This window comes from Pseudorca crassidens, chromosome 4 (assembly GCF_039906515.1).
Source record: "Pseudorca crassidens isolate mPseCra1 chromosome 4, mPseCra1.hap1, whole genome shotgun sequence".
Taxonomy (NCBI): domain Eukaryota; kingdom Metazoa; phylum Chordata; class Mammalia; order Artiodactyla; family Delphinidae; genus Pseudorca; species Pseudorca crassidens.
The window spans coordinates 14,344,205-14,370,270 of NC_090299.1; the positions used below are offsets into that span (position 1 = coordinate 14,344,205).

General features: G+C 37.1%; 1 protein-coding gene across 5 annotated transcripts in view; it reads right to left on the reverse strand.

Moving 5' to 3' along the window:
* The window catches only part of INTU (inturned planar cell polarity protein), an 81,575-nt gene that overhangs the window by 35,427 nt on the left and 20,082 nt on the right, over nucleotides 1–26,066 (reverse strand). For all 5 annotated transcript variants that reach the window (XM_067735115.1, XM_067735114.1, XM_067735112.1 and 2 more), the window contains exons 2-4: nucleotides 22,724–23,262; nucleotides 12,098–12,183; nucleotides 3,426–3,629 (exon numbers count right to left, since the gene is read on the reverse strand). In XM_067735115.1, the coding sequence (XP_067591216.1) occupies nucleotides 3,426–3,629; nucleotides 12,098–12,183; nucleotides 22,724–23,262 (829 nt within the window). The remainder of the gene's footprint in view (nucleotides 1–3,425; nucleotides 3,630–12,097; nucleotides 12,184–22,723; nucleotides 23,263–26,066) is intronic.

Genomic DNA, 26,066 nt, shown 5'->3' on the forward strand with positions numbered 1-26,066 from the left:
ATAGAGAATTCAGAGTAATTTCCAGTTATGCTACTTAATAACAATATTCATAAATATTAACATAGCCATTATTGAAAGCCCAAACTCTTAAAATACTGTATCTTTTCTTTGGTTCTCTCTCTAAAGAGCATTCTACACTTTGCTTTGGTCTCTCTTTATATGAAATAATTATGTGACTTGGAGTCCATGCCTTCGCAACTTTTACATTAGGATAAAATATAAATAATAACAAACTGGACATATCTGTTTTTTTTACTTATTAAGCACATTCAGTATATGAAAATTGCTATGGAATTATGTGGCCAAATACAGTCTGCCTAACAACTCAAAATTTCTGTAATAATGTAAAAATATTATAAAACATTTTAACTCTAGAAATTAACTCAAACACCAGTGAAGATCTTCTGTTACGTCTACTTGATAAATTTAAACCTTAACTGGTAAATAAACTTACTGTATTTAGCCAAATACCAAACACCACTTTAAACAAATAACTATATAGTCTTTGATTCATTTTTTTTAAAATGTCCAAATCTTGTAACTTGAAGAAAACAAGCTGTTATTAAATATGTAACTCACATGAAAACAAAATGACCCTATGACATTTAATTGTAAAATAAGTAATACCAGAATACAAAGGTCATTTGAGAAAGTCTCTATTCCAACCTCTGCTGTGACCAGACCAGAAAGCCTCACAATTCAAGACCTGGCAAGCTCTACAGTTCCTAACCAATGTAATTAGCTGTATTTTAAAGCACTCGTTAGTAGCATGCATTTGCAGCAGTTTCCACTCTGTTCAGTAAGAATAAAAAGCCTCTCCTAATTACAGTGTTGATACAGGGCTGTCACAGACAGAAACCTGTTCATTAAAGAAATATCTACACATTTTCCCATGGAAAGAAAGGCAAGGATGACAAAAGGCCTCAGCACTATCCTACTCCAAGATGACCTTGAAAGATTCAGGATGCTACCATCCCAGAAATATGTTGTGTGTTCTATTTAATACATGGTTAAATTTCTTATTGTTCTAAAGATACAAAGGACTAGTAAAACGTGCAAGAAATTAGAATTATCAACTCTAGGTCTCCATGTATTTTTCAGAACACAGAAAATTATAAAAATATGTAGAAGTAAATCCCTTCCTTTCCAGTTCAATTATTGGCTAAATTTTGACATATGAAGAAACAACACAAGGAAATACACCCTTTGGATAAAACGGGTTTGGCATTGGGAGTATAGGCTGCAAGGATTTCAAAAGGAAAGAAATGTAAACTAGGTAGAAACTTTTTAGATCTCGCTTCTGCTCAAAGCATTATGGTAAACTAGATGCTCTGAGACCCTTGTGCTGTAAAGCAACTGGATTCATGGCCAAAACACACTTGTTAAACTGCTGGATATATAACAAGTAGAGAGGTTTCCAATGATATCTTCTCCATACCTTCCAATGACATCTTCTCCATACCTTTCCAACCCCCTTCCCCAGCACAGCAAAGCAAGCTGGGGCCTCAGCTGGGAGTGGTGAGTAGTGGGCAGAAGGACAGAGGCAGGTTGTCTTGAGGGCTGATACCTACAGTGTCTTCAGTCAGGACACTGAGCATTGGGCCAGTGGCTAGGTAGGTGAGCTGGGCCTAGGACCACTGCATTAAACCTAGACCCTTTAGTGAGGCTTAAGTGCTCCATGTCAGTGATAGAAGCAGAAGAAGCAAATTCTCTTTGAAGGAAGGCATTTCCCATTTAGAACCACAGGACTCCCAAAGATAAAATCAAGCAGTAAGTTTAGTCAATGATACCCAAGGAAATAACAAGGTAAGCCACAACAAGTCAGAGTCCCCATTAGGACTTAGAGATATTGGAATGGGAAGATATAGAATGAAGAAGAGCTACGTATGAGATGCTTAGAGAAATAATATATAGAATCACTAAGACAAGGAAACAACAAAAGACTACTAGGAATATCATGGCAGATTTGCATGTAGATTAGTTAAAAACTTTTCAGGAACTTCTAAAAATAAAAATAGGAATGTTTAAGCAAACAAACAAAAAAAACACTATGGAGAGGTTAAAAAATAGTTTGAACATACCAGAAGCAAGAAACTGAGCAAAGAAAATAAAAGACAGATTCCTTAAAAGAAATGACCAACTGTAGACTTATTAACAGCAATCATAAGTCAGAAGACAAAGAAATACTATCTTCAAACAGATTAGAGAAAATAACTTTCTACCTAGTTGGCATAAGTAATGCTGTGTGTTGACTTCATTTTCTTCCTGGCCACACAGGAAGACTATATTTCTCACCTTCTTGCACTGGGAGAGACTATATAACTAGTTCTAGGCATTGGAACATGAGCAGAAGTGATGTTCCTACTTTTAAGCTAGGCCTCTGAAATGTCCCATGTGATATTGCATGCTTTCTCTCTTCTCTTATTGGCCAACTAGATGGAAAAGATCCAAGAGAGGACTCTGAAGTGCTTGGGAATAATGGAACCACTGGATGAAGGGCTCAAATCATTGAGCCATTTGACCAGGAACATGTACATTGAAATGAGAAATAAATTTTTACTATGTTAAGCCACTGAGACATTAGGATTGTTTGTTATAGCGACTGGCCTATTCTCACAATGTTTAATTATAAAGCTACCCTTCAAGAAGGGGTGAAAAAGACATCATCAAATAAATAACAACAAAAAGAAATTATCACCAACAGATTTTCATTAAAAAGAGATGCCTAAAGTATACGTTTTAGGAAGAAGAAAAATGATCAAATAAGGTCAGCCTGAGATTTAAGAATAGTGAATAAAGGAAATGGCAAGCATATATGTAAATTTAAAGATGACTCATCTGTACAAAATACGATGTACAAAATATGCATTTTATCATATATAGTTTATATATTTTATAATGTATAAAATATGATAATAATAAGTAGTAGTACTAATAGTATAATTATGCCCAACTTGTGGAATTTAAAAAAATGATAGCACTGAAAGATTGATGACAATAGCATGTAGGTGAAGAGGGGGAAATTGGAGTTAAGGTGTACTAAGGGTCTTGAATTATTTTGAAAAGGGGTTAAGATATTATTTAACTTTAGAATCTGTTAAAAGAAATATAAAATTTTTAGAGTAATCACAAGAAAATAGAAATAAGAATATACAGCAAGAATAATAATGATACAAGCAACCAAGTTTAGTTTAAAAAATATCATGGAAAAAGCAATTCAAATAGAAATTTTTAAAGAAGGTAGAAGAAACAAATTCAAATATTTCAGTAATCTCTATAAATGGACCCATTGAGCTTGTCAATTTGAAGACTGCTGTGTGTAAGAGACATACTAAAAACATAAGACACAGAATGACTGACAATCATTTGGAAGACTATAAAAAGGTCCTTACTTTTTTCCTTTGCACTTTTGAGAAGACACTCACCTCTTCCTTTGATGTTTCCGAGTCGAGCTGTAGTGTGAGATACATAACGATGTGAGGAGTGTTTAGAATATTCTGCTGGGTATCTTTGTCCTCGTCCCCCCATGGAAGTTTGATTAAATCACTTGTGTTTGACTGTGCCTTTTTCTGTCTTGGTTGAGTTGTTTGCTTTTTCACAGCATATGCATTTTCGAATGTCAGTTTCACCTTTAAAAAATTAAAACGTGTTGATTTTTCAACAAGGGAAAATCAGCTGTGGTTTTCACAAAGGATCTGTACATGCACATTCACTCAGGTACGCACATTATGCATAAAAATCATTCTAGAGTATGGGCTCCTTGATGGCAGGGACTGTGTATTCTATTTATATTTGTATCTCCAGGTCCTAGGACAGTATCTGGCATGTATTATTACAAATATTTATTAAGAATATATAATTCTCTGTATATAAGTTCATTAGTTTAAACTTAATCATTTTATTCCAAGTACTGACAACAAATACAAGAAATGCCATGGAAAAACAAAAATTAGTATGATCTGATAGCGTAATAGAGAGTAACATTACATTAAGAATGGTAATAGCACTGACTCATCTGGGGAAGGTAAAAGGAAGAGATTCAGGATTAAAAGCAACCTCTTATAACCAGAATTAGCTCTCCTTTCAAGTGAGGTGATATTCAAATATTCTTCTCTTAGACACTCTTTGTGGTCCTTTAAAATAAAGGCTAAGGACAGTAAAAACCATCAACATGCCAGATCTTGAACCATGACCCTAAGAAGACTATCTATCAGTTTTGTCAAGATAGTTTTAATTTCATGGCCTGATGTCAAACAAGATTGGTAAGAGTCCAGAATGTGGCCATTTTCCAGTTGTTGAAAGGTAGCTTCCACTTCTCAATTAACTTTCCTTGAAAAAGGAGATATGTGTCTAGATGCCAGCTGGCCAAAGATAACTTGCTTACTTCAAAGAAGCACCAGTGTGTATCTTGACTAAAAGAACTTTTCACTAAATATAGTTAATTTTGTGTAGCAAGGACATCATCACAAGCTATATAGGCACAAAATGTTCCTAATGTTTAAAGTCTTATCAGAATACAGATAAGTTAAGACAGGACATTCTAACTGTAACAACCTATAAAATTTTAAATTTAGACATTAAAGTGCAACAACTCCTTTAATTAGATTAAATTTTAAAAGTCAAAAAATAAATTCATGCTTGATCAAGAATAAAGAAGTCTGGTCAATATAGGATATTAAATCATCACACTGTACAACCTAAACATATATGATTTTTATTTGTCAATCATACCTCAAAAAACTGGGGGAAAAAGGAAATGTCAATATTTAAAAGAAGATAAAATTGTTTGTATGCAGTAAGTTGCATTTTGAGAGGAAACATTTAAAAATTATTATCAAGACAATAATAAACAATACCTATTTTTAATAATTTATTAAAAGAGGTACTATTTTCAAGGCCAACTTTAACTATATGATAAATATGAATATATTACTACTATCACTCCTTTAAAAAATGAGCCTTACATATTTATACATTTTTATCAAAAATGTTAAGCATATTATTTTAAAAAATTCATTCATAATCCCATCAGCCCATCTAACTATTGTTAGTATTATACTGTAAAATAAATCTATCCTGATGAATAAAATCTTTCAAATGAAGAAATATCTAGATTACTTTTTTTGATTGGCAAAGAGTGACTATTTATGGTTGTATTCAATTTTGCTTATATGTAGCTGTCTGGCACTTCAGAGGCACTAAGTTATCTTTGTCTACCTAAAGTGAATTTAGTTAAATAAACATATTTTCTAAAATAAGTTTCTTGGACTTCCCTGGTGGTCCAGCGGTTAGGAATTCATGCTCCCAATGCAGGAGGCCCAGGTTCAATCCCTGGTCAGGGAACTAGATCCCACATGCAGCAACTAAGAGCCTGCATGCTGAAACTAGAAGATCCCGCATATCAACTAAAGATTCGGCATATCAAGTAAAGATTCCACATGCCGCAACTAAAGATCCTGTGTGCTGCAACTAAGACCTGGCGTGGCCAGATAAATAAATAATTTTAAAAAGTAAGTTTCAGATTTTATTTTATTAACAAGTAGAAAAGAGACATGAGGTCTAAATTCATCAATATATATATATTCAGAGTTAAGATGAACCAGGTCATGACTAGAGAGTAGGAAGGGAGAAGTTCCTCATGAAATTTTTCTGAGGCCAAACGATCATGTTTCTTTACAAAACATTTAATATTCCAAATGGAAAAGATCAACCTTTACTAATTTTTAATGTTTTCTGTAAACTTGATGTTGAAAAATGGGCCCTTGGTATTATTAGAACACTGTATCTAAAAAGGCTAATAGAACACTAGTATATTTTGGGGGAAAATATTAAGTAAGCTAAACAAAAACATAAAAAGTTAGAGATCCTATATGAGAACAATCAAGAGTTATCTGAGGAAAATTAATATAAGGATAAGGTGAGGAGAGATGAAGAGACACTGTTTCCAACATAATCTTAGAAATATGTGAAAAAGAATATCTGGTGTGAGGTTTTGACCCAAACAAGCAACATGGAAGCATTATATGGCCTGAAAGACTATGTTCTGAGGATGGCATCTGTTCTAGTGGGTAATGCTCAATATATGTATACATAAGTAAAAATATAAGCATAAGCATAAATATATTAAATCCTTGAAGAAGGATCCAATGAAGTAAAAATGGCTTGGAGCTCAGGGGGTTCTTTCATTTGAGAAGGAGGATTTAGGAGTGTCCAAAAGAAAATATATGGGAGTCTTTGACGGGAGACATTCCTTGGGAATGTGAGAAATCTTTCAAATTGGGGGAAATCCCGAGTGCAGACTTTGTACCAATATAGAGGGGAGCTTTGAAGATTGTCCCCAGCACTGGGCTTTGGGGAGGAACTAGGTATATGAATGGAGTGGAGGGTGAGAAATCTGACTGTAGGAAGCAGGAGATGAGCGACATCCTAGGGGAGCAGGTGTCACAGAGGCGGGCTGCGTCGGCTGGAACATCTGTGAGAGCTGTGCGCCCCAGTGGTCCTCAGAGAAAGAAATATGTGTCCGAAGAGACAGAAGGGAGGGCATCTTCTCCGGTTGAGATTCTTGTGGGTGGAGAGGTCAAAAGATAGGGTATGACTCACCAAGAATGACAAAAGGAAATGAGTTGGTAGACTTAAAATAAAAATTTACCAATTTTACTTTAGGCAGCAACGGCAACCTAAAATTTAAGAGTGGTTTGCTATGCTTGGTGAAGAACGACACACTTGAAAACTAACTTTAATGCTACACTTGGCAAACATCAGAACTTCTTTTCTGTGGGGCAAGAACCTTTTCCCCTCAGCATGACAAAAACTCAAACAAATACACAAACTACAGAACCATCCATTAACATTCTCTAAGGAACTATCTTACCCACCATTCTTCTGATTTAAGTAAAGTTGGCTCCATAATGCAAAGATAACTACACTTTAACAAGACATTCTGAAATGCTTACATGTTAAGTAGCTATAAATGTCAGGAAATCTGGTTGTCTTGATAAAATGATAAATGGGTAAGACAGACAACCAAATTAAGAGTTAAGTGCCATTTTTAAAAAGGGGTTGATATATGTAAATATTAAGGATACTATGCGTTTTACAGGAAAAAACTTTTATTAAGAAGCATCTGATATAAGATAGTTTATAGCTTCTTATAAAAAAAGGTTTTTATAAGAGTTCATATGAAGGTTCTTATAAAGAGGGTTTTTCTGTTGGGTTTATATGAGGCTTCTTATAAAAAGTGTTTTCTGTTGTTCCTCCATGGACATTAACTGGTGACAAGTTTCATCATCTCCTGTCTCCCTCAAAAGGTTTTCTTATTTGTGCAATTTTCCCATCCTTTCTTTCCTCGGTCCCCCGCCCCCGCCCCGGCCCCTCAGTTCAGGAGCTGATATGTCTTACCTCAGGTCCAAGGATATGCTCTCTATAACTCACCACTTCCAAAATCTTGTTGCTTTAATTATATCCTCTCTCTACTCCCGCCTCCAACCCACCCCACATGACAAGCAATGTCTCTTCAGCCTCTGCCAAACCAACCAACCGACCCTTTTTCCCCATTAGCTACCATGCCATCCTCTTCACACATGGGACCTGGGGAGGCTGTCAGAATCTGAAGCAGCTCCAGAGCCAGACCACACTCTCACTTCTGCCCCATGGTCTGCACTCTCTCTCACAACTTCTTCGTTGCTCTCCATGTGTCTGATCTTTTCTCCTTTCTGGCAGATGCTCTGAATATTCCTTAGTGAAAACTCTGAAGGAATTGAGTCTACGTGGCTCAGCAAATTCTCTCTCTTCCATCCTCCTCTTCCGGGTGATCTCACAAGATTACTCAAGACAAAACTTGGAAGGCATCTTGGACTCCGCTCTCTCCTGCAGGAAGTACTGTCCTCTTTATTTCCCACATACTTTAAATCTAATCTACTCCTTTTCCTCCATATCCACAGCAAAGGCCTTTGCTCAGGCCTTCACCCCTTCTCTTCTGAACTACTGGAAAGTTGACCACCTGGTTTCCCAACCTCCAGTCCCACCCAGAGGGATACATTCCTAAATGCAAATCTGATCACATCAGTCTTCTTTAAAACACTGACATAGCTGGTTACTTCTGGGTTCTGAGAATAAAAAAAACACTTACAAATACTTTTTTTTTTAATTTGCCTATTTCCTAATCTTTCCACAATATATATGAGCACCACTTTTTGTGGAACAAAGAAATAATAAAAGTTAAAATATCCTACTCAAGTGTCATCTCCTTTAAGAAGCCTTTTCTCCTCTCTCTTAGGCCTAAGAAGTACTTGAAAGATGAGAGTCTAAGATGAATGTTCTGCAGGCTGATCTCCCAGAAAAGGAGTTGGTTTCCTCCAAAGTTCCAGGAAACACGGTGATGGCCCAGGGCTTAATGCAATCAATCCCGGTCAACTGCAATGTTTGGACCCAAGTTTCCTGATTAAGCCAGGGGAGGGGATGGCATAACTGCGTCATTATGTGCTTGTTGAATAAATGAGTGAACAGAGCTGTGACAACAGGCCAAGGTCACAAAAGTCAGTAATTAGAAAAGTACTTGCACCTTTGTTCTTGTCATTTTGAATTTTTAAAACATTTTTTTTTAAACCCACAACTTTTTATTCAAAAAACGTTAAACCTACGGAAAGTTGCAAGAAGTGTACGATTATGCATATATTTCTCACGCAGTTTCAGCAATTTTTAACATTTTGCCACATTTTCTTCCTCCCACTCTTCTCGCTTGTGTGACTCCCCTCTCCTTCCATCCTCACCCTCTCTCTCTATTTAAAAAAATTTTTTGCCTGAACTACCTGAGAATTATTTGCAGCTCTTTTAATGCTTCATTGCTAAGTACTTTAGTCCATGTCTCCTAAGGATACAAAACCAAATACAATTATGATACTTAAGAATTTTAATATTAAACACAATACTATTCTCTAGTAAAGGCTGTATTCAAATTTCCCCAAATATCCCAATACAGCTGTTCCTAAGTGCACTACAGGATCAATAAAGGATTAGTCACTGCATTTGGTTGTATGTTAGTTCAGTCTGTCTTAGTCTAAAACAGTTGTCCAGCCTTTTTTTCTTTCATGACATTAACATTTTTGAAGAATCTAAGATAATTGTTTTGCAGAATCTTAAAACTTGGCTTCAAAAGAAATGATTTGGGCTTTTTGTGCCTCATGTAGTATATAGGCTTTGCCTCTGGATTTCATCCTGGTGTTCTGAAACTATTTATAACAGAACTTATTTAAAATTCAAACACAGAACTGTAGAGTTGGAATGGGGCTCAGAGATTTATTCTCTCAAATCCCCTCTGATTATAAATGAGGAAACTGAAACCCAGAAGAGTTTGGAAACTTGCTCAGAGCGAGGTTTAAAATAGAGATCTGCCCTCCTTCTCCTCAGTGACCTTTCTACCACATTATACTCTCCTCCAGGGCATCTTCTGTTGGATGACAAGAAGGCTTTCAGGCTATTTTTATACTCTAAGTTTAAAATGTTACTGTTGGCTATTTCCAAATTTAAATGTTAAGTCTGCTAAGGTATTCTTTATAAACCAGCATTCCTCTCCCCTTATTGCTTGCATAAGGGTTTCAAATGCCATAGATACAAACCAGGTAGAACAGCTTTTTCTGAGACAAGTCCACTGCAGTTAGTTCTGGCCCAACAAGAACAAGGGGATGCAGACACAAAGATCCACCCAGGTTGTGTATGAAATGGGAGTATCACGCTCTGGAGTCAGTTTCAGTTCTAGCTCTGAGCTATTAATTCTGCACCCTTGGACAAATCATTAACTCTCTCTCAGATTTTTTTTCTCATGTATAAAACAGGAATACAAATGATCAGATTCTTACAGTTTGTTATGGGGAACAAATGAAATTATCAAAGGGAATGCTATTAGCAAAGCACTGACACACTTGATGGCACATACAAACACTAGTTCCCTTCCCAATTCTCAGGTTGTATATAGTCAAAATCCCCTTGAAATTGCAGTAGGAAGGCAAGGCCGTGCTGGAGTACAACATACTCTCTGAATAGGCTAATTCCAACTCACAACAGTTTTTCTTCCGTCTTTAAAACAAATGGCTGTTTCCTCATTTCTGCACAAGATGTAAGAATTGGCACTTAAGAGCCATGTTGTTAAAAAATATATATAAAATAAACATAAATATATATACAAATACATATATTTGTGTGTGTGTGTGTGTGTGTGTGTGTGTGTATATGTTTAAGCACAGAACCACATTTAATGCAGTTGTAAGGCAAACCAGGCAGACAGCAGATACACTGCTATTTCACGCTTAATGAGGACATGGAAATGGTGGATGAAATTGGTCCGAAAATATTTAAATCATTATTTCTTTTTCTTCTTTTTCTGCCAAGGGTGCATAGCTGAATTTACAAATGTTAATTAAATATAAGTATAATGTGACTCCACTGGAAACATAATTCTTTTTTTGAAGACAGAACAGATGTGGTTGAACTTTGGTAGTACTGACAGGACACCTGCCACTGACATAGGCAAGAAAGGAGGAGCCCTCACTTGGGGCTGATACGCAGCCAGTTTACTTGGGTGACACTGTTTCAGTCATTAAAATACTGTAATTCTTCATTACTGACTGGCAAGCAGCTGCTGTCTGGACCCCTTAAGGTGCCCTAGTACCTTGGCCCATCCCTGTTCCTCCCCTCATCTAGCAACTAAAGGGGATACCAGCACACCCTACTAAAGCACTATGTTCCCCTGATTGCTATTATTTCACACAGCACCCCACCTCCATCCCCATCTCTCTATCCACTCCTAGACATTGCTAGTCACTGGCTACCACAGTTATTCTAGCACTTTCATTTTGCATTTCTGAAGATAGCTAAATTTACAGAGCATCTGTGTGTGTGTGTGTGTGTGTGTGTGTGTGTGTGTGTGTGTGTTAAGAGAAGGAAGTAAACATAACAGGAGTCTTTTTTCTTAGAAAACAAGAAATTTCATAATGGGTCCTATTATTTCAGAATCTCAAATCAGATGCAGGTATGATTCTGATTTATCAGGCATTCTGTTCTTCATCCTGATCAATCTGAAACTTGCTTCATCCTCTCACTGCCTGATGGAGTCTCTAACCTGTCTAAAACATATCACCGTCCCTACCCCTCGAAAGAGAGAAAGCCAATTCCTGATGATAACAAGAGCAGAACATTCTTAAACAGGAGGTATAGCATTTTAAAAATACATCTAATCGAGGATGGATCTAGAGACTGTCATACAGAGTGAAGTAAGTCAGAAAGAGAAAAACAAATATCGTATACTAACGCATGTATGTGAAACCTAGAAAAATGGTACAGATGAACCGGTTTGCAGGGCAGAAGTTGAGACACAGATGTAGAGAACAAACGTATGGAAACTGAGGGGGGAAAGCGGCAGGGGGTGGTGGTGGTGGTGTGATGAATTGGGAGATTGGGATTGACATGTATACACTGATGTGTATAAAACTGATGACTAATAAGAACCTGCTGTGTAAAAAAATAAATAAAATTAAATTAAAAAAACAAAACTAAAAAAGAAAAAATACATCTAATGACATAAAAATGTCATCTGTAATACAAAATGTCAATGCTTAGAGAATCAAAATAACTTATTATGAAAGAGATTTATTTTTACCTACAAGGAATGAAAAATAATTCATTAAGCTAAAAGCTCAGGAGTAAGGCTAAACTAGATAACATAAAAGAAAAAAAATCAAGAAAATAGTATAGCTTTTAAAATAAACAAAACCACAATAAAAAACTTTATAGCAATTATGATTTTACTAAGTGAGAACATAGAAAATTCCATGACTATTTTAAATGGCTTTTCTAGGAATTGGATTTTCATCAGCAGGTATGGTACTTATAATGGCAAGTTGGTCATTATGTATGTTATTATTGTTCTTGTAGATATTTCTCTCTTTTTGGAACAATCTCTAAGAGCTAAAATTTTAGAAATATCCTAGCATGTTAAGTATAACTCGCCCATTATACATGACTATTTTCAGAATTTCATAAAAAGATAGCACAAAAACTTATTTCATGTAATTCATCATAAAACACAGAAAAAGAATGTCCACACCTGCATAGGTCCAGGAATGCAAGATAGAACTCTCTCTATGTTCTCAGAGGTCACATCTACATCATTCACGGCAACAAGGACATCACCTGAAAACAGAATCACAATAAAAGACAGTTGTGTGAGTATCCAAAATGGAAAAAGATCTAGAATTGGAACATTATAAAGCAACTATTCTGATCTTCAAAGTACAATGGAAAATGTGGTACAGACATTCAGGGACTTGTTCAAGGTTATAAAGCTCATTAGTGGCAGAACTAATCTCCCACCCCACTCTTTCTTAAACTGTAACACAGCCCAACATTGCACCATAACTTAATACAACCTATGAATATTCAAAGAGATGAATATTCTCATTTTTGATACAATTGGGAGAATTACATAAACCCAAGGGACAAATGGAAAATTTGTAGCCAAATATTGCAATTAACAAAATTGAATCTAACCACTTAGACTCACAGTAAAAAAAATGCAGCTGACATTTTAATTAAATCCATGTGGTATATCATAACTCAATATGCTGTGCATTCACTGTTATTACTGATATGTGCCTACACACGTCTTTGTTTCAAAAGCCCCCAACCGCAATAAAACCTATAGCATGTTTCGGTAAAAAATCTCCTTTTCCATGGCTTTTCTTTAAATGTGTATATTATCAAATCAGGTGGCTTTAATAAAGATCAGTGTTAAAATGGAAATTTACTTTCACAACATAAAGGTAATATCTAAACACCAGTCAGTATATTAATAGAAATACACATACCAAGGTTATTTTTTTCTCCTCATTCCCATCATTAGGAAATTGACTAAATAATTCATACTCATCCATTCATTAGTCTATCCAACAAATACTTATTGAGCATCTGCTGTATGCCAGGCACTGTTCTAGGCACTGCAGATAGAGAATTGAACAAAACAGACAAAAAACTCTACTCACATGGAGCTTAATACTCTTTGGGGAAGACAGATAATAAATATATATTGATATATATAGACAAAATAGTGTTGGTAGACAATTCTCCATTGGTCTCTCATATTTTCGTATATCTTAAAAGCCAAGACACTGAAAGTCTGTGTTCTGGATTATCTTTTCAAGGTTGTCTGTATAGCGAACAGCTTTGGATGAGATAGTGTCTCCCTCCAGAGCAAACATACAGTATAATAACAGCAAAAAAAAAAAAAAAAAGTACTGTATAAGATATATTAACAATATCTTATTGTTAATAATTGTTCTTTATAAAAGATTTATGTTCCCTAAGCTCTAAGTTCCTGTCCTTTAATGCAACCCACTATGTGTGTACGGGTCACCTGGCCCTTTTCATGATGCCCTGTGGGAATGAGGGTTGGGGAACAGGTGAAACTGCCATTACTTTAGCTACTGCTATTCCTCACCACCCCCCCATCCCTTCATTCCTTGCTCTCCCTGATGTGTATCATATGGGAAAGGGGCTAAGTGCAGAGTGAGCATGAGTTTCTTAGGCCAGCCCTCTGAAAGCTTGCAATGACCTACACTAGGTTCAAATGCTCAAGAGATGCTATTCAGTTGAGAGTTCCTCAGGTTTGGGCACCAAGCCTTATATGATGGTCTGCTGTTGCAGCACTTTGAGCAACCTGGTAACTTTTCTTAAAAGAATTTTGAAATGTATAGAAATATCGAATCACTATGTTGTGTAACAGGAACTAACATAGGGTGGTAGGTCAATTATACTTCCAAAATAAACAAACAAACTCACAGAAAAGAAATTGGATTTGTGGTTACCAGAGGCGGGGGAGGAGAGAAGAGGGGAATTGGATGAAGGTGGTCAAAAGGTACAAACTTCCAGGTATAAGATAAGTAAGTACTAGGAATGTAATGTACAACATGATCAATATAATTAACACTGTTGTCTGTTATATAACAAAGGTGTTAAGAGAGTAAATCTTGAGTTCTCATCACAAGGAAAAAAATTTTTTTTCTATTTCTCTAATTTTGTATCTATATGAGATGATGGAGGTTCACTAAACTTACTGTGGTCACCATTTCATGATGTATGTAAGTCAAATCATTATGCTGTATGCCTTAAATTTAGTGCTGTATGTCAATTATATCTCAATCAAACTGGAAGAAAAGAGTAAGAACCTGCAAACTAAAATAAGCTTCCAACTTCAATTCAACTTGGAAAAATGAAAAAGCAACATACTCCCCTAATTATTTTTAAATAAGATATTAAACAAGTGTACTATATCAAATTATTTATAGCTATCGTGAGTTTAAAAAGGAAGGAAGCGGACTTCCCTGGTGGCACAGTGGTTAAGACTCCGCGCTCCCAATGCAGGGGGCCGGGGTTCAATCCCTGGTCAGGAAACTAGATCCCACATGCATGCTGCAACTAAGAGCTCATATGCTACAACTAAGGAGCCCACCTGCTGCAACTAAGACCTGGTGCAACCAAATAAATAGATAAATAAATAAACATTTTTTAAAAAAAGGGAGGGAGGGAAAGAGAGAGAGAGAGAGAGATTGGGAGGGAGGGAGGTGAACACAATATAGAAGTACTGATGTATTGATAAAACAAAATCCCTTCTGGACCGTACCAACCATGAGTTCTACTGTCTATAGATTATTCTATCCTCAGGACACCTAAATGGTGAAAAGATTTAAACCTTGCTCCTTTAAACTAAAACTCCATTGGATAATGTCCCAAATGACTCTTTGTTTTTTTTCCCCTCCAAACCCTAATGAATACAGTTCTGTAGTTGAGTGTTGTAGGAAGTATCATCTAAAAGCATCATGTCCAACAAACCTCTAAAAATAGGAGACATGTATCATCACAAAAGATATGAAAATAAATTTTAGAACAAGTGTAGTATATACACAATATTTCTAAATGTTTAGTAGAAAATTGTCTCTTTCTATAAAAGAAATGGTACATCCACTTCTCATTTTCCAGATACTTGCTTTCCTCACATTTTTCTGAGTCCCTCTGTGAGGTGACTCAGAGATGGCAGGCTTCCTGGACATCACATCACTGCAGTGGGCAGCCTGCACTCCAGGAAAGTTCTTTCTCAACAAGTGCATGGGAGTCATTAGTATGCAGGGTCCCATTTCAAAGGCTGAAAGGAAATGAACTGCATGAATTGATTTGAATTGTTAAATAAGAAATAGTCTGAGAATTATTGATGGGTAGAAGTAAGAGGGAAAATTTATCAAGTTTATCAAGAGATTTCATTCAAGAATCAAATAAAACATAAAGGGGGAGATCAGTTTATCAAAATGCTTAAGTAAATCCCTTTGGGTGACTGGGCTTTTTCTTTGTTTTGTTTAATTACATTTTCTAAATGGTCTACCATAAGCATATATTATTACTACTGCAAAGAGAAAAAAATTAAAACTCACACACACCGTGGTAGGCAGAATAACTGTCCTCCAAAAATGTCCACACCCTAATCTCTGAAATCTGTGAATATGTTACTTTACATAGCTAAAGAGACTTTTCAGATGTAATTAAGTTAAGGATCTTGAGATTGGGAGATTATCCAAAAGAGCCCAATGTAATTACAGGGCCTTTATAGGAAGGAGGCAGGAAAACCACAGAATCAGAGAAAGAGAGACATGGAGATACTACGCCGTTGGCTTTGAAGATGAAGGGACCACAAGGCAAGGAATGCAGGTGGCCTCCAGCAGCTGGCCAAGGAAAGGGGTTCTCCCCTGCAACCTCCAGAAGGAATGCAGCCTTGTGGATACATTGATTTTAGTGCAGGAAGACGCATTTTAGACTTCTGACCTCCAGAACTGCAAGATGATAAATTTGTGCTGCTTTAAATCACTAAGTCTGTGGTACTTTGTCACAGCAGCAATAGAAAATTAATATACCCGCTTAACAGAACAAAGCAACTTTGGCTAAGCACCAAGTGAGAGTCAGGGACCATGAATGCTAAAGAATAGAAGGATATACAAGGTACACTTGGCAGTCATTGGAAAAAGAATAAATCAGTCTTGTTAGAATCTGGTATTTACATACAAGAGGACTGGGAAATAGGTATGAGACAGTGGGGTGGGATCAGATTGTGCATTTAAATTGATCATTTAGGGACTTCCCTGGTGGCACAGTGGTTAAGAATCCGCCTGCCAATGCAGTGGACACAGGTTTGAGCTATGGTCCGGGAAGATCCCACATGCCACGGAGCAACTAAGTCCGTGTGCCACAACTACTGAGCCTGCGTTCTAGAGCCCATGAGGCACAACTACTGAAGCCTGCATGCCACAACTACTGAAGCCCGTGAGCCTAGAGCCTGTGCTCCGCAACAAGAGAAGCCACTGCAATGAGAAGCCCGCGCCCCGCAACGAAGAGTAGGCCCCGCTCGCGGCAACTAGAGAAAGTCTGCGCGCAGCAACTAGAGAAAGCCCGCGCACAGCAACGAAGAACCAACAGAGCCAAAAAAAAAAATAAATTTACATAAATAAATAAATAGATCATTTAAATTAAGCTGAATTTGACTTCAGAGGGGAAAGCATATGGTTTTTGAAACATAGTTACATACTGCCATTTTATACATTCAAGTTAATGCATTTACTGACAAATTCTTAAGTTTTGAGAGAATAAAAATTATTGTATTTTTTTAACTTCAATATCAATCCCTCAACTATAACATGTAAGCACTAAACCAGAGAAAATTAAGGTCCCTCCCAACCTACCATTTTAGAATTCCTTGAATAAGGATAGCTCATCTACTGTAACTACCATTCAGAATATTAAGTAAAACAGCACATTCTCTGAAGATGATGGATAAGAAACTAGTGCCAGGTTTTTATTCCTCATTAAAATAGAAAATAATATTGCAGAAATGTAAAAATTATTGATAGCTATAAATTATTGATGGCATTATAGCCATGATTGTTTCTGCAAATTATTTTTAGTCTTTACATTTGTTCACACAAATGAGGCATCAAGGATTTTTTTCCTTTTAAACTTCTCAAGTAATAAGAATTTTTATGCTGGTATACAGTGTTTAGAATTACAACTTTAATAGTCAAATAACATACAAATTTATTAAATTATAATTTAAATAATCAGACCCTTGGTTTGACATTTTCATGCTTTTTATTATTATTAAAGAATGCTCAAATAAATGTTTTCGTGCACATAGCTTTTCCTGTTTTTACATCTAGGGTCAGCAAACTTTTTCTGTAAAGGGTCAGATCAGTAAATATCTTAGGCTCTGCAGGCCATATGGCCTTTGTCGCAACTCCTCAACTCTGATATTGTGGCTTGAAAGCAGCAATAAACAAATGAATGTGGCTATGTTCCAATAACATTTTACTTATGAACACTGATATCTGAATTTCATATAATTTTCATATGTCATAAAATATCACTCTTGATTTTTTTTAAAAAACCATTGAAAAAGGTTAAAACCATTCTTGGTTTGCTGACTGTACAAAAATGGGTGGTGGGCCTGATTTGATCTGCTGGCTGCGGTTTGCAGATGTGTTTTAGATTACTTCTTAAGGACAAATGTCTCAGAATGAATTAACTGGGTTAAACAGTACATTGTGGTAGTTTAACACTTATTTCCCAATCACATTTTGAAACGATTAAATCATTTCTTTCCATTTTTGTTTCAAAGAGAAATCTTTTGGCACTTTCCCCACCCATTCAAGTGAGCAACCTGGCACACCCATTCAAGTGAGCTCTGTGAATGGAATTCACAACCCATGGGTCTCAGCTGTATCACTGACTGGCTGTCTGCTCTCGGGTAAGTCATGCGATTCCTTTGGTGCTCATCCGTAGGGGGAAGTAACAACCAGACGCTCTCAACAAAGGCCTAAAAACTCTAAAATACTGTCTTTCCAGTGAACACACTGCTTCAGTGTCTTTCTTTTACTAGTGGTTCAAGTACCATGGGGAGAAGTATGGGGAAAAAATGACGTGCGAGAGGAGAGACAAACAAGTAGAGTTATTTTCATTAAGAATATCAAAATGTTACACCTATTAGAGGAGAAAATAAAAATGTATACCAAGTAATAGTCTGCAAAACATTAGAGAATAAAACCATGCGTTATGTGTTCATAAAAACCAAATATGTCTTTTCAAAAGAGCACTTCAGATATTTTAATTGGAAATAACCAAAATGTCCATCAACAGTGGAATGGAAAAATAAATAGTATGTATTCATACAACGGAATACTACATAGTGAGAACATGGTTATTTCTCATAGATTATAAGCTAAAGAAAATATAATAGAAACAAGAGAATACACACCATACACTTTCATATACATGAAGTTCAAGAAGAGGCAAAATCAACTCTGTTGATAGAACAGTTCTGACTTTTAAAAGATTACCTTTGGGAGGGGGTACTGACTAGGAGGATGTACCATGGAGGCTTCTGGGTACCAAAAACATTCTATATCTTGACCTGGGTGGTAGTTACACAGGGACAAACATATGTCAAAATTTACTGAGTATACATTTAAGACTTGTGCATATTATGGGTCATACCTCAATTAAAATGATTTTTTTAAAGTAAATCCAAAAATACTTCCAAAATTTTTTAAAATTTAAAAGAGAAACAGCACAAGTATTATACAAATCTCTTTAGTGATCACAGGTGAGAACATTAGAAGTTGACATGAAAAGAGCTTGAAATAAAAACTTTGTTTATTCTTCATCAGAAAAAGTTTCCAGGGGTATGTGTGTCTAGAATATTAATGTGGGGACTTCCCTGGTGGTCCAGTGGGTACAACTCCATGTTCCCAATGCAGGGGGGGTCTGAAATCGATCCCTGATTGGGGAACTAGATGTCACATGCATGCTGCAACTAAGAGTTCGCATGGCGCAACAAAGATCCCGCATGCCGCAACTAGATCCCGCATGCCGCAACTAAGACCCAGCGCAGCCAAAATAAATAATTAATTAATTTTAAAAAAAGAATATCAATGTGTAATTTCTCTAACCCTATCCTTCCCAATCCTCAAAAAAACATCTAGTTTAAAATGACCAAAAAAAGGGTAATCTTGAAGACAAAAATAAATCACTGAGATGATACGCAGTTTCTAGGATGTAGATAAAAGGGGAACTTCTATTTGTTCTGGACTGAGTCAGAGGCTGGCTACAGGTAGTCCAGGAGCTATCAACGGTCAAACTTTAACAGAAACGCAAAAATAGAAATATAAAAAATAAACATGCAAGCCCTTGGCAGCAGGAACAGCAAAAATGGCACCAAAAAAGGTAGCAAGACCCCCAAGAATCCAGCAAAGAAGAATGAGAATAGAACAGAGTTCTGCTGTCATAAAAGGAAAGAAGAGTCACCCGTCTCACTGTGCTGGTCAAGGGACTTTAGTCAACAGTGGGTCACCCTCCAGCCAGACAACAGCGGAAGTCACCCTGAGCAAACTGCATTGACCCGGACAAAGCATTCATGATCTTCCTACCTGTGGGGTGACTGCAGTGTGAAATGTCGCTATGAAAGAAGCGAGTGAGAAATTACCACCACAGAAGCACCTTGTGCGATTAGCAAACCCACCATGACATTAAAATCATCCATTCTTGCAAATGGGTATGAACACATACCCAACTTGGAATAGGATTTCTGATCTTGATAAACAAGAGCATCTGCTCGATGAAGTATTCAAGGACGAAGTCTCTTTCCTAACAGCGATTTATATCTCTGCTCTAAGGGGCATAAGATAATATTCATTATTTATAAGCTTAACACCTGTGACTGCTCAGAGACTTTTTAAAAAATTAATGCTGAAAAAAAATCATCCATTCTTTAGTCCCCAAATTATATAATTAAAAAATATGGAACATAATCAAAAAATTAAAAACTTAGAAAAGTAGAGATAACAATTACCCATAATGCCCCCACCCTAATCCAACACTATTAGCATTTTGCTGTATTGATATTAACTTCTAATTGTTTTCCCTGCATGTATTCTTTTTTTACATGGTTTATTCATTCATTCAGTAAATGTTTTTGAGGGCTTATTATGAGCCAACCATTTTGCTACGCATCAAAGATGAAATAATCATTTTATTCCGACAAATTTCCTTTCTACTTATTAGTAAATCATAATCTTTTCTATTACAAAATTGAACTCATGAGCCTCATTTTTCTAACTTTTTATTGCTATTTAATACACATGCAGGAAAATGCATAAATTGTAGTACAACACAATGAATTATCACAAAGTGAATGCATCCATGTTACCTGACTCAGGTTAAAAGGTAGACTACTAGCATCTTGTGTATCTTTAAATTACTTTAATGATAAACAGTAGGACCACCCTGGTAGTCTTCCTCTCTCTGGTTCATTCTCTTTCCTCCCATACAAATGGTGCAAAGATCACGGCCAGAGGTAACTGCCATTCCTAGAAGGTTCAGCAGACTGGAGTATCAGGGGAAAGGAAATATGGAATAGGAGGCTCACTGGTCATAACCACCACTCTGTTAGGTTTCAAGAGAAAAGGGTAAAAAGAATTTTAGAGATCCGTCTATAACTCGGTCCAAATAGGCATTCCAAGCAGAAGCCCCAGGTGAGTATAAGGAGAATGTGTAGCCGAGGTTTCCCAGCATGTGGGATCATACAGTTATGGTGGTGGGCAACAACCAGGCAGGATTTCATAAGCAGGAATTCTGGTCTCCTTTGACAGAACTAACAGAACAAACCTTAGAGATATTTTAGTCCAATTCTGTAAGTTGACAAAAAAGGAAGGTGAGGACCTGAGAGAATGTAAGTATGCATTAGCTCCTGTTCCAGTTACCTATTACTGCATAAGCAATCACCCAAAAAACTCAGTAGCTTCAAACAACAACCATCCTTTGCAACTATGTGTGGAGATGGATGTTAACTAGACTTACTGCAGTGATCATTTCAGAGGATAAACAAATATAAAATCATTATGTTGTATGCCTGAAACTAATGTAATGTAATATGTCATTATATCTCAATTAAAAACAAACAAAAAACGAAAGAAACAACCACCACCATTTATTGTCTCTCCCAGTTCTGGGGTTGATGGGGCTCAGCTGAGGTTATCACTCAGGGTTCCTTGTGTAGCTGCAGCCAGATGGTTGAGGCAGGGGTTACCCGGACGGCTTCTTCACTCACGTCTGATGGCTGTTCCTGAGCGTGGCTGGGGCCTCAGCTGGGGCTATCAGCCAGAATGCTACGACTCAGGGCCTCTTCAAGTGGCCTGGCCTTCCTCACAGAATGGGGACAGGCAGAAGGTGCATCCCCTTTTATAAGCCCACTCCTTAAGTCTGTGTGTACAGTACCAATTAAGCTGTAGTCACAGACCCACCCAGATTCAAGGCCAGGGCAGTGGGGCACAGAGACACACACACGTACCACAACTCTCCATGGGAGGAGTATCAACATCACGCTGTAAGAAGAGAATGTGGAGATCTTGTTGCAACCATGTGGAATACACGCTTTGCACAGATGCCCTTCCTACAGGGTTCCTCCCTGCAAACCTTATCGTGGCACTTATCACACTGTGGGAAACTGTCTGCTTATTTCTGACACTACGTGAGCTCCACTACAGCATAAGCTCCTTAGGAGGAGTAACTGGATCATTAGAGTAATCTTCGTGCTCCTGGCATTTAGCAGGTGCTTAAAAAATTATCTAATGAATCAATGAACAAACAAAAAATCTGGACTTAAAGAAATATTTTGAAATGTTTCTAAAGAATCTATAAAAGTTCCTTTATCAAAATCTCTCAGGCTGGATCAACTTAAGACCATCAGCTTGGAGAACTGTTACTACCTGTAAGTTTTGTTAACAACATATACTCATCTTTAACTACTCTATCTTTAGGTAAATAATCTATCTCTAGGTAACTAGTCTATCTCTAGGTAACTAACCTATCTCTGGGTAACTAATCTATCTGTGGGTAACTAGTCTATCTCTAGGTAGCTAATCTATCTCTGGGTAGGGTAATCTATCTCTGGGTAATGAATCTATCTCTGGGTAACTAATCTATCTCTAGGTAACTAATCTATCTTTGCTACTAACTCAAACATATCCAACAGCTTAAAATGTATCAGCAACACAAAATGCTCATCTTAACATATATTCAGAATAACTTGTGGATTTCTTATTTTCCCCTCAAAATTGGTGGGATATTTTATGACAAGCGCCCTTAAAAGGAAATTTACGTATAACACCAATGTTCCTACATATGCCATAGGAAACAGTTTAAAACTACTCCAAGAACTCAGGGCACTTAAGTGCAAATATACAATTTTAAAGTATTTTTATTCATAAATTATATATTTTTGTATCATGTTATTGGATATAGGTCATTCAAACCTAAATTATCACTGTACAGTTAACTTTTCTTTTTCTTGTCAGCAAAGAAAACCAAGATGAAATAAAATTATATAAAAACTTGAAAATTAGTTAAGCTGTTCCCTGGCCTAACAAGGCACACATGTGTATTCACGGCACTAAAGCGCTTGTCTTAAGAATGCTGTGCATTGCAGTACACAATCCTTCCAACTTCACTACTGTCCCAAGTATCGTCAGGCAGTCCTTTATTGGTTGAGACACTGGGTATAATTCTGTTTTGATCACTTTCCTCACAAAGCAGCATCAACCATTAACTCTGCAAACAAGGACTGATGCTCACGAGCAGGACTTACCAATTAATATCTGACCACTCTTCATAGCAGATCCTCCTGGCAGCAGGCCATGGACCACAAGCTTCTCTCCACTGCCCTGTTTTCCACTTCTTCTCCAGCTCCACTTGGTCTGATGGATAATCCCAATCAGTACTTCCAGAAGCTTGAGCTGCTCTTTGGCTTTGGTGACGGTTAGCTTTTTGGGGTTCACGTAAACGTTCACGTCTTTGTACCGCTGTTGGACAACAACTCCTGTTTTCTGATTGGACTGATGCTTTAGAATGGATACTGGCCCACTGGCATTGCTATTTTTTTTATTATAGCGCTTGGGTAAAAGTTTTTTACTTTTTAAAATCTTGGTAAACCGCCTGAGTTTGGGTTCATACTTTTTTCCTTCTTTGTAATCATCCTCTTCAATAATAATCTCGTTTTCGCTGAACCTGACATGGTTCACAGTAGGTGTCTCAGGAAGAAGGCTTTCTTCTTCATCCTCACTCAACTCCAAATAAAATAGCTCTCCATTCTTCTGCACACTGTCCAGCCATTCAGGCTCCAGGTCACTGTGAAAAAGAGAAAAGATAATCTAAATCGCAGCCAAACATGGGAAAAACAGTTATGCCTTTCCGGCAGGCGGGTGAGGGTAGGGGTTGGGGTGCGGGGAGACGGGAAGGGTGAAAGTTCTTTGATTATTTCAGAGTCTCCTCACTGATTCTAATTTATTGTGAGCATCAACATTATTTCCTGTAGAATAGTTTTTGTAGAGCCTTGAAGAACTGGGGTTGGAGGAGATGGAATCAAAATGGCATAGTGATAGAAAAGAAAACAAATTAAAAAAGAGATGGCCCCCTTCTAGAATCTAAGGTTCTATTTTGTTTTTTAAATTTAATTCAGTCCCTGTGTGGTTACTGTTCACTTTAGACAATTTCACTGGACAATGATTTACATTAGTAGATGATTATACAATTATATCCACAGATGTGAGACATTCAGAAATTGCACATAAAAACATCCTATTTGTAAAGAAATTATTCAGCATGGCTGACACGTTAAAACAAAAGTGAAAGCCTACCAGTATTAAAAGACTTTGTTTATATAATAAGTTTTCAAAAAAGGAACATTCACCCACCATGAACTAAAATCTTTGCTGAAAACAACTAGTTTGTAATCACAGTTAATAATAATCACTTCTGTAGCCTATAATTTCATAAAATTCCTTTTAATGAATAATTGTAGTAAGAAGAGTAAACCACACATGACATGATTCATCATGTGATTTTTAACTGGGAAATAGGCCATTGAAAAAAACAAAATTATTATTATTAAAATGATTCAAAGAGCATTAAAAAACAAAAATACCCATCTTAGGGTAACAGACCTAACCACAAACTCTACCCTGTTCAATGTTACGAACAGTTTACCTTTCAAACTGCTATTCTTTAAAGCAAAACTGGTTACAGTGGAAGAATTAACACGTGGAGAGACTTTTCAGAAACATGAGCTGTAATATCCTGGCACGTTATAATTTGTGTTCTAATCATTCAATCAGTTAGAAGACATCTGTTTTCTGCAGTGTTTATTAGCAATCCTGGTTCTTTTAACTTAAAAGTCAAGTGTGTCTTTCTAAATACTGTGAAAATTCATCCAAAAAATGCACTATTCTATTAATCAGAAACTAACCACTACGCTGGTCTGTAGTTGGTAATTAACATAGAATTTTTCAACTATATATGAATGGTTAAAAAAAAAGGCATAACTATCCCCAGATATCAAAACTAACATTTCTTTGGCACTTGCTGGTTCCCAGTGTGTGGCATCATTTTAGGCACTTAGCACCACTTACTGTGGATTATTCACCATTATCAGTTGTTTTGACTATATCTGTCTGTACCTGCAGAAATCAGTATTTAATATCTCTGTAGTTTTACTCTGATGAGTCTAAATAACTGTGTCCTCACCATAAAAAATTTAGATAACAATGTACCGTAATTTAAAATGGCACAGGGACTTCCCTGGTGGTCCAGTGGTTAAGAATCCGTCTTGTAATGCAGGGGACGCTGGTTCGATCCCTGGTCAGGGAACTAAGATCCCACGTGCCACAGGGCAACTAAGCCCGCACGCCACAGCTAGAGAGACCGTGTACCACAACTACAGAGCCCACATGCTCTGGAGCCCGCATGCTACAACTAGAGAGAAGCCCACATAGTGCAAGGAAGAGCCTGCGCATTGCAACAAAAAATCCCGCCTGTCACAACTAAGACCCGACGCAGCCAAAAGATAAATTAATCAATTATTTAAAAAATAAAATAAAATGGCACAATGAAAATATCATAATTAAACACAATTACTTATGAAGATATATATTAATTAGAAAAATGAATGAAATTTACTTGCTTTATAATCTCACCCTTTTAATATGGTCTGTTGTTCGTATGAGAGATATGTGACGCCAAAGAAACATTTTTCCCTCTCTGCTAAACATGAAGATGGTTCACCTAATTCTCCAAAATTTGGAATTTATACTTTTTTTTTTTTTTTTTGGGTAGTGTGGTGTGGCACGCAGGATCTTAGCTCCCCACCAGGGATCAAACCCGGGCCCCCTGCAGTGGAAGAGCAGAGTCTTAACCACTGGACACCAGGGAAGTCACTTATTCTCTAAAATATGAATGCGAAACCACTTTTTGGTTATGCTTTAAAGATCCCTGCAGGTGGAGGTGCCACAGGGGGTGGCATTCAGTTGTAGAACAAATAAACAGTGCCAGGCATGGTGGACAGTACTGGAATTACAAAGATGAAAACCTCAGTTCCTTCCCTTGTCTAGTGGGGAAGAGAAACTGAGAAGGAATTCATGACAATACACATGGTAGGTGCAAAAGAGAGGTCATCCAGCTTAGCCTGGGGTTGAGGATGAGGTCAAGGGAGACTTTCTGGTAGAGGAGACCCCAGAGGTGAGTTTTAAAGCAACAAGTGTCTGGGGAGGAGGGCTTGGGGAGCTGAGGGGGAAGACAAGAAGAGAATCCCAAGCAGAAGTACCAGCACAAGCAAAGGCCTTGAGGGGTAGTCCCCATGGCCTATGTGGATAACTAAAGCTAGTCTGCGGTTGCCAGAGTGGAGGTGGTGAGGTGGGGAATGACAGGAGAAGTCTAATTTTGCAAGTTGTAATTTTGCAAGCCCTTCTGGACCCTGGCAAAGGGTTTGGGTTTTGTTGTGTAGGTAAGAGAGTATCAATGAAGAGTTTTAGGTAGAGGGGTTTACATGTTAGAAATCGCTGAATAGATCTACTTTGACAGGACAATAGAAGAAGGAATTGAGGTAGACAAGATTCAAGATAAGAGGCCAGGGGCTGCCCTGGTGGCGCAGTGGTTGA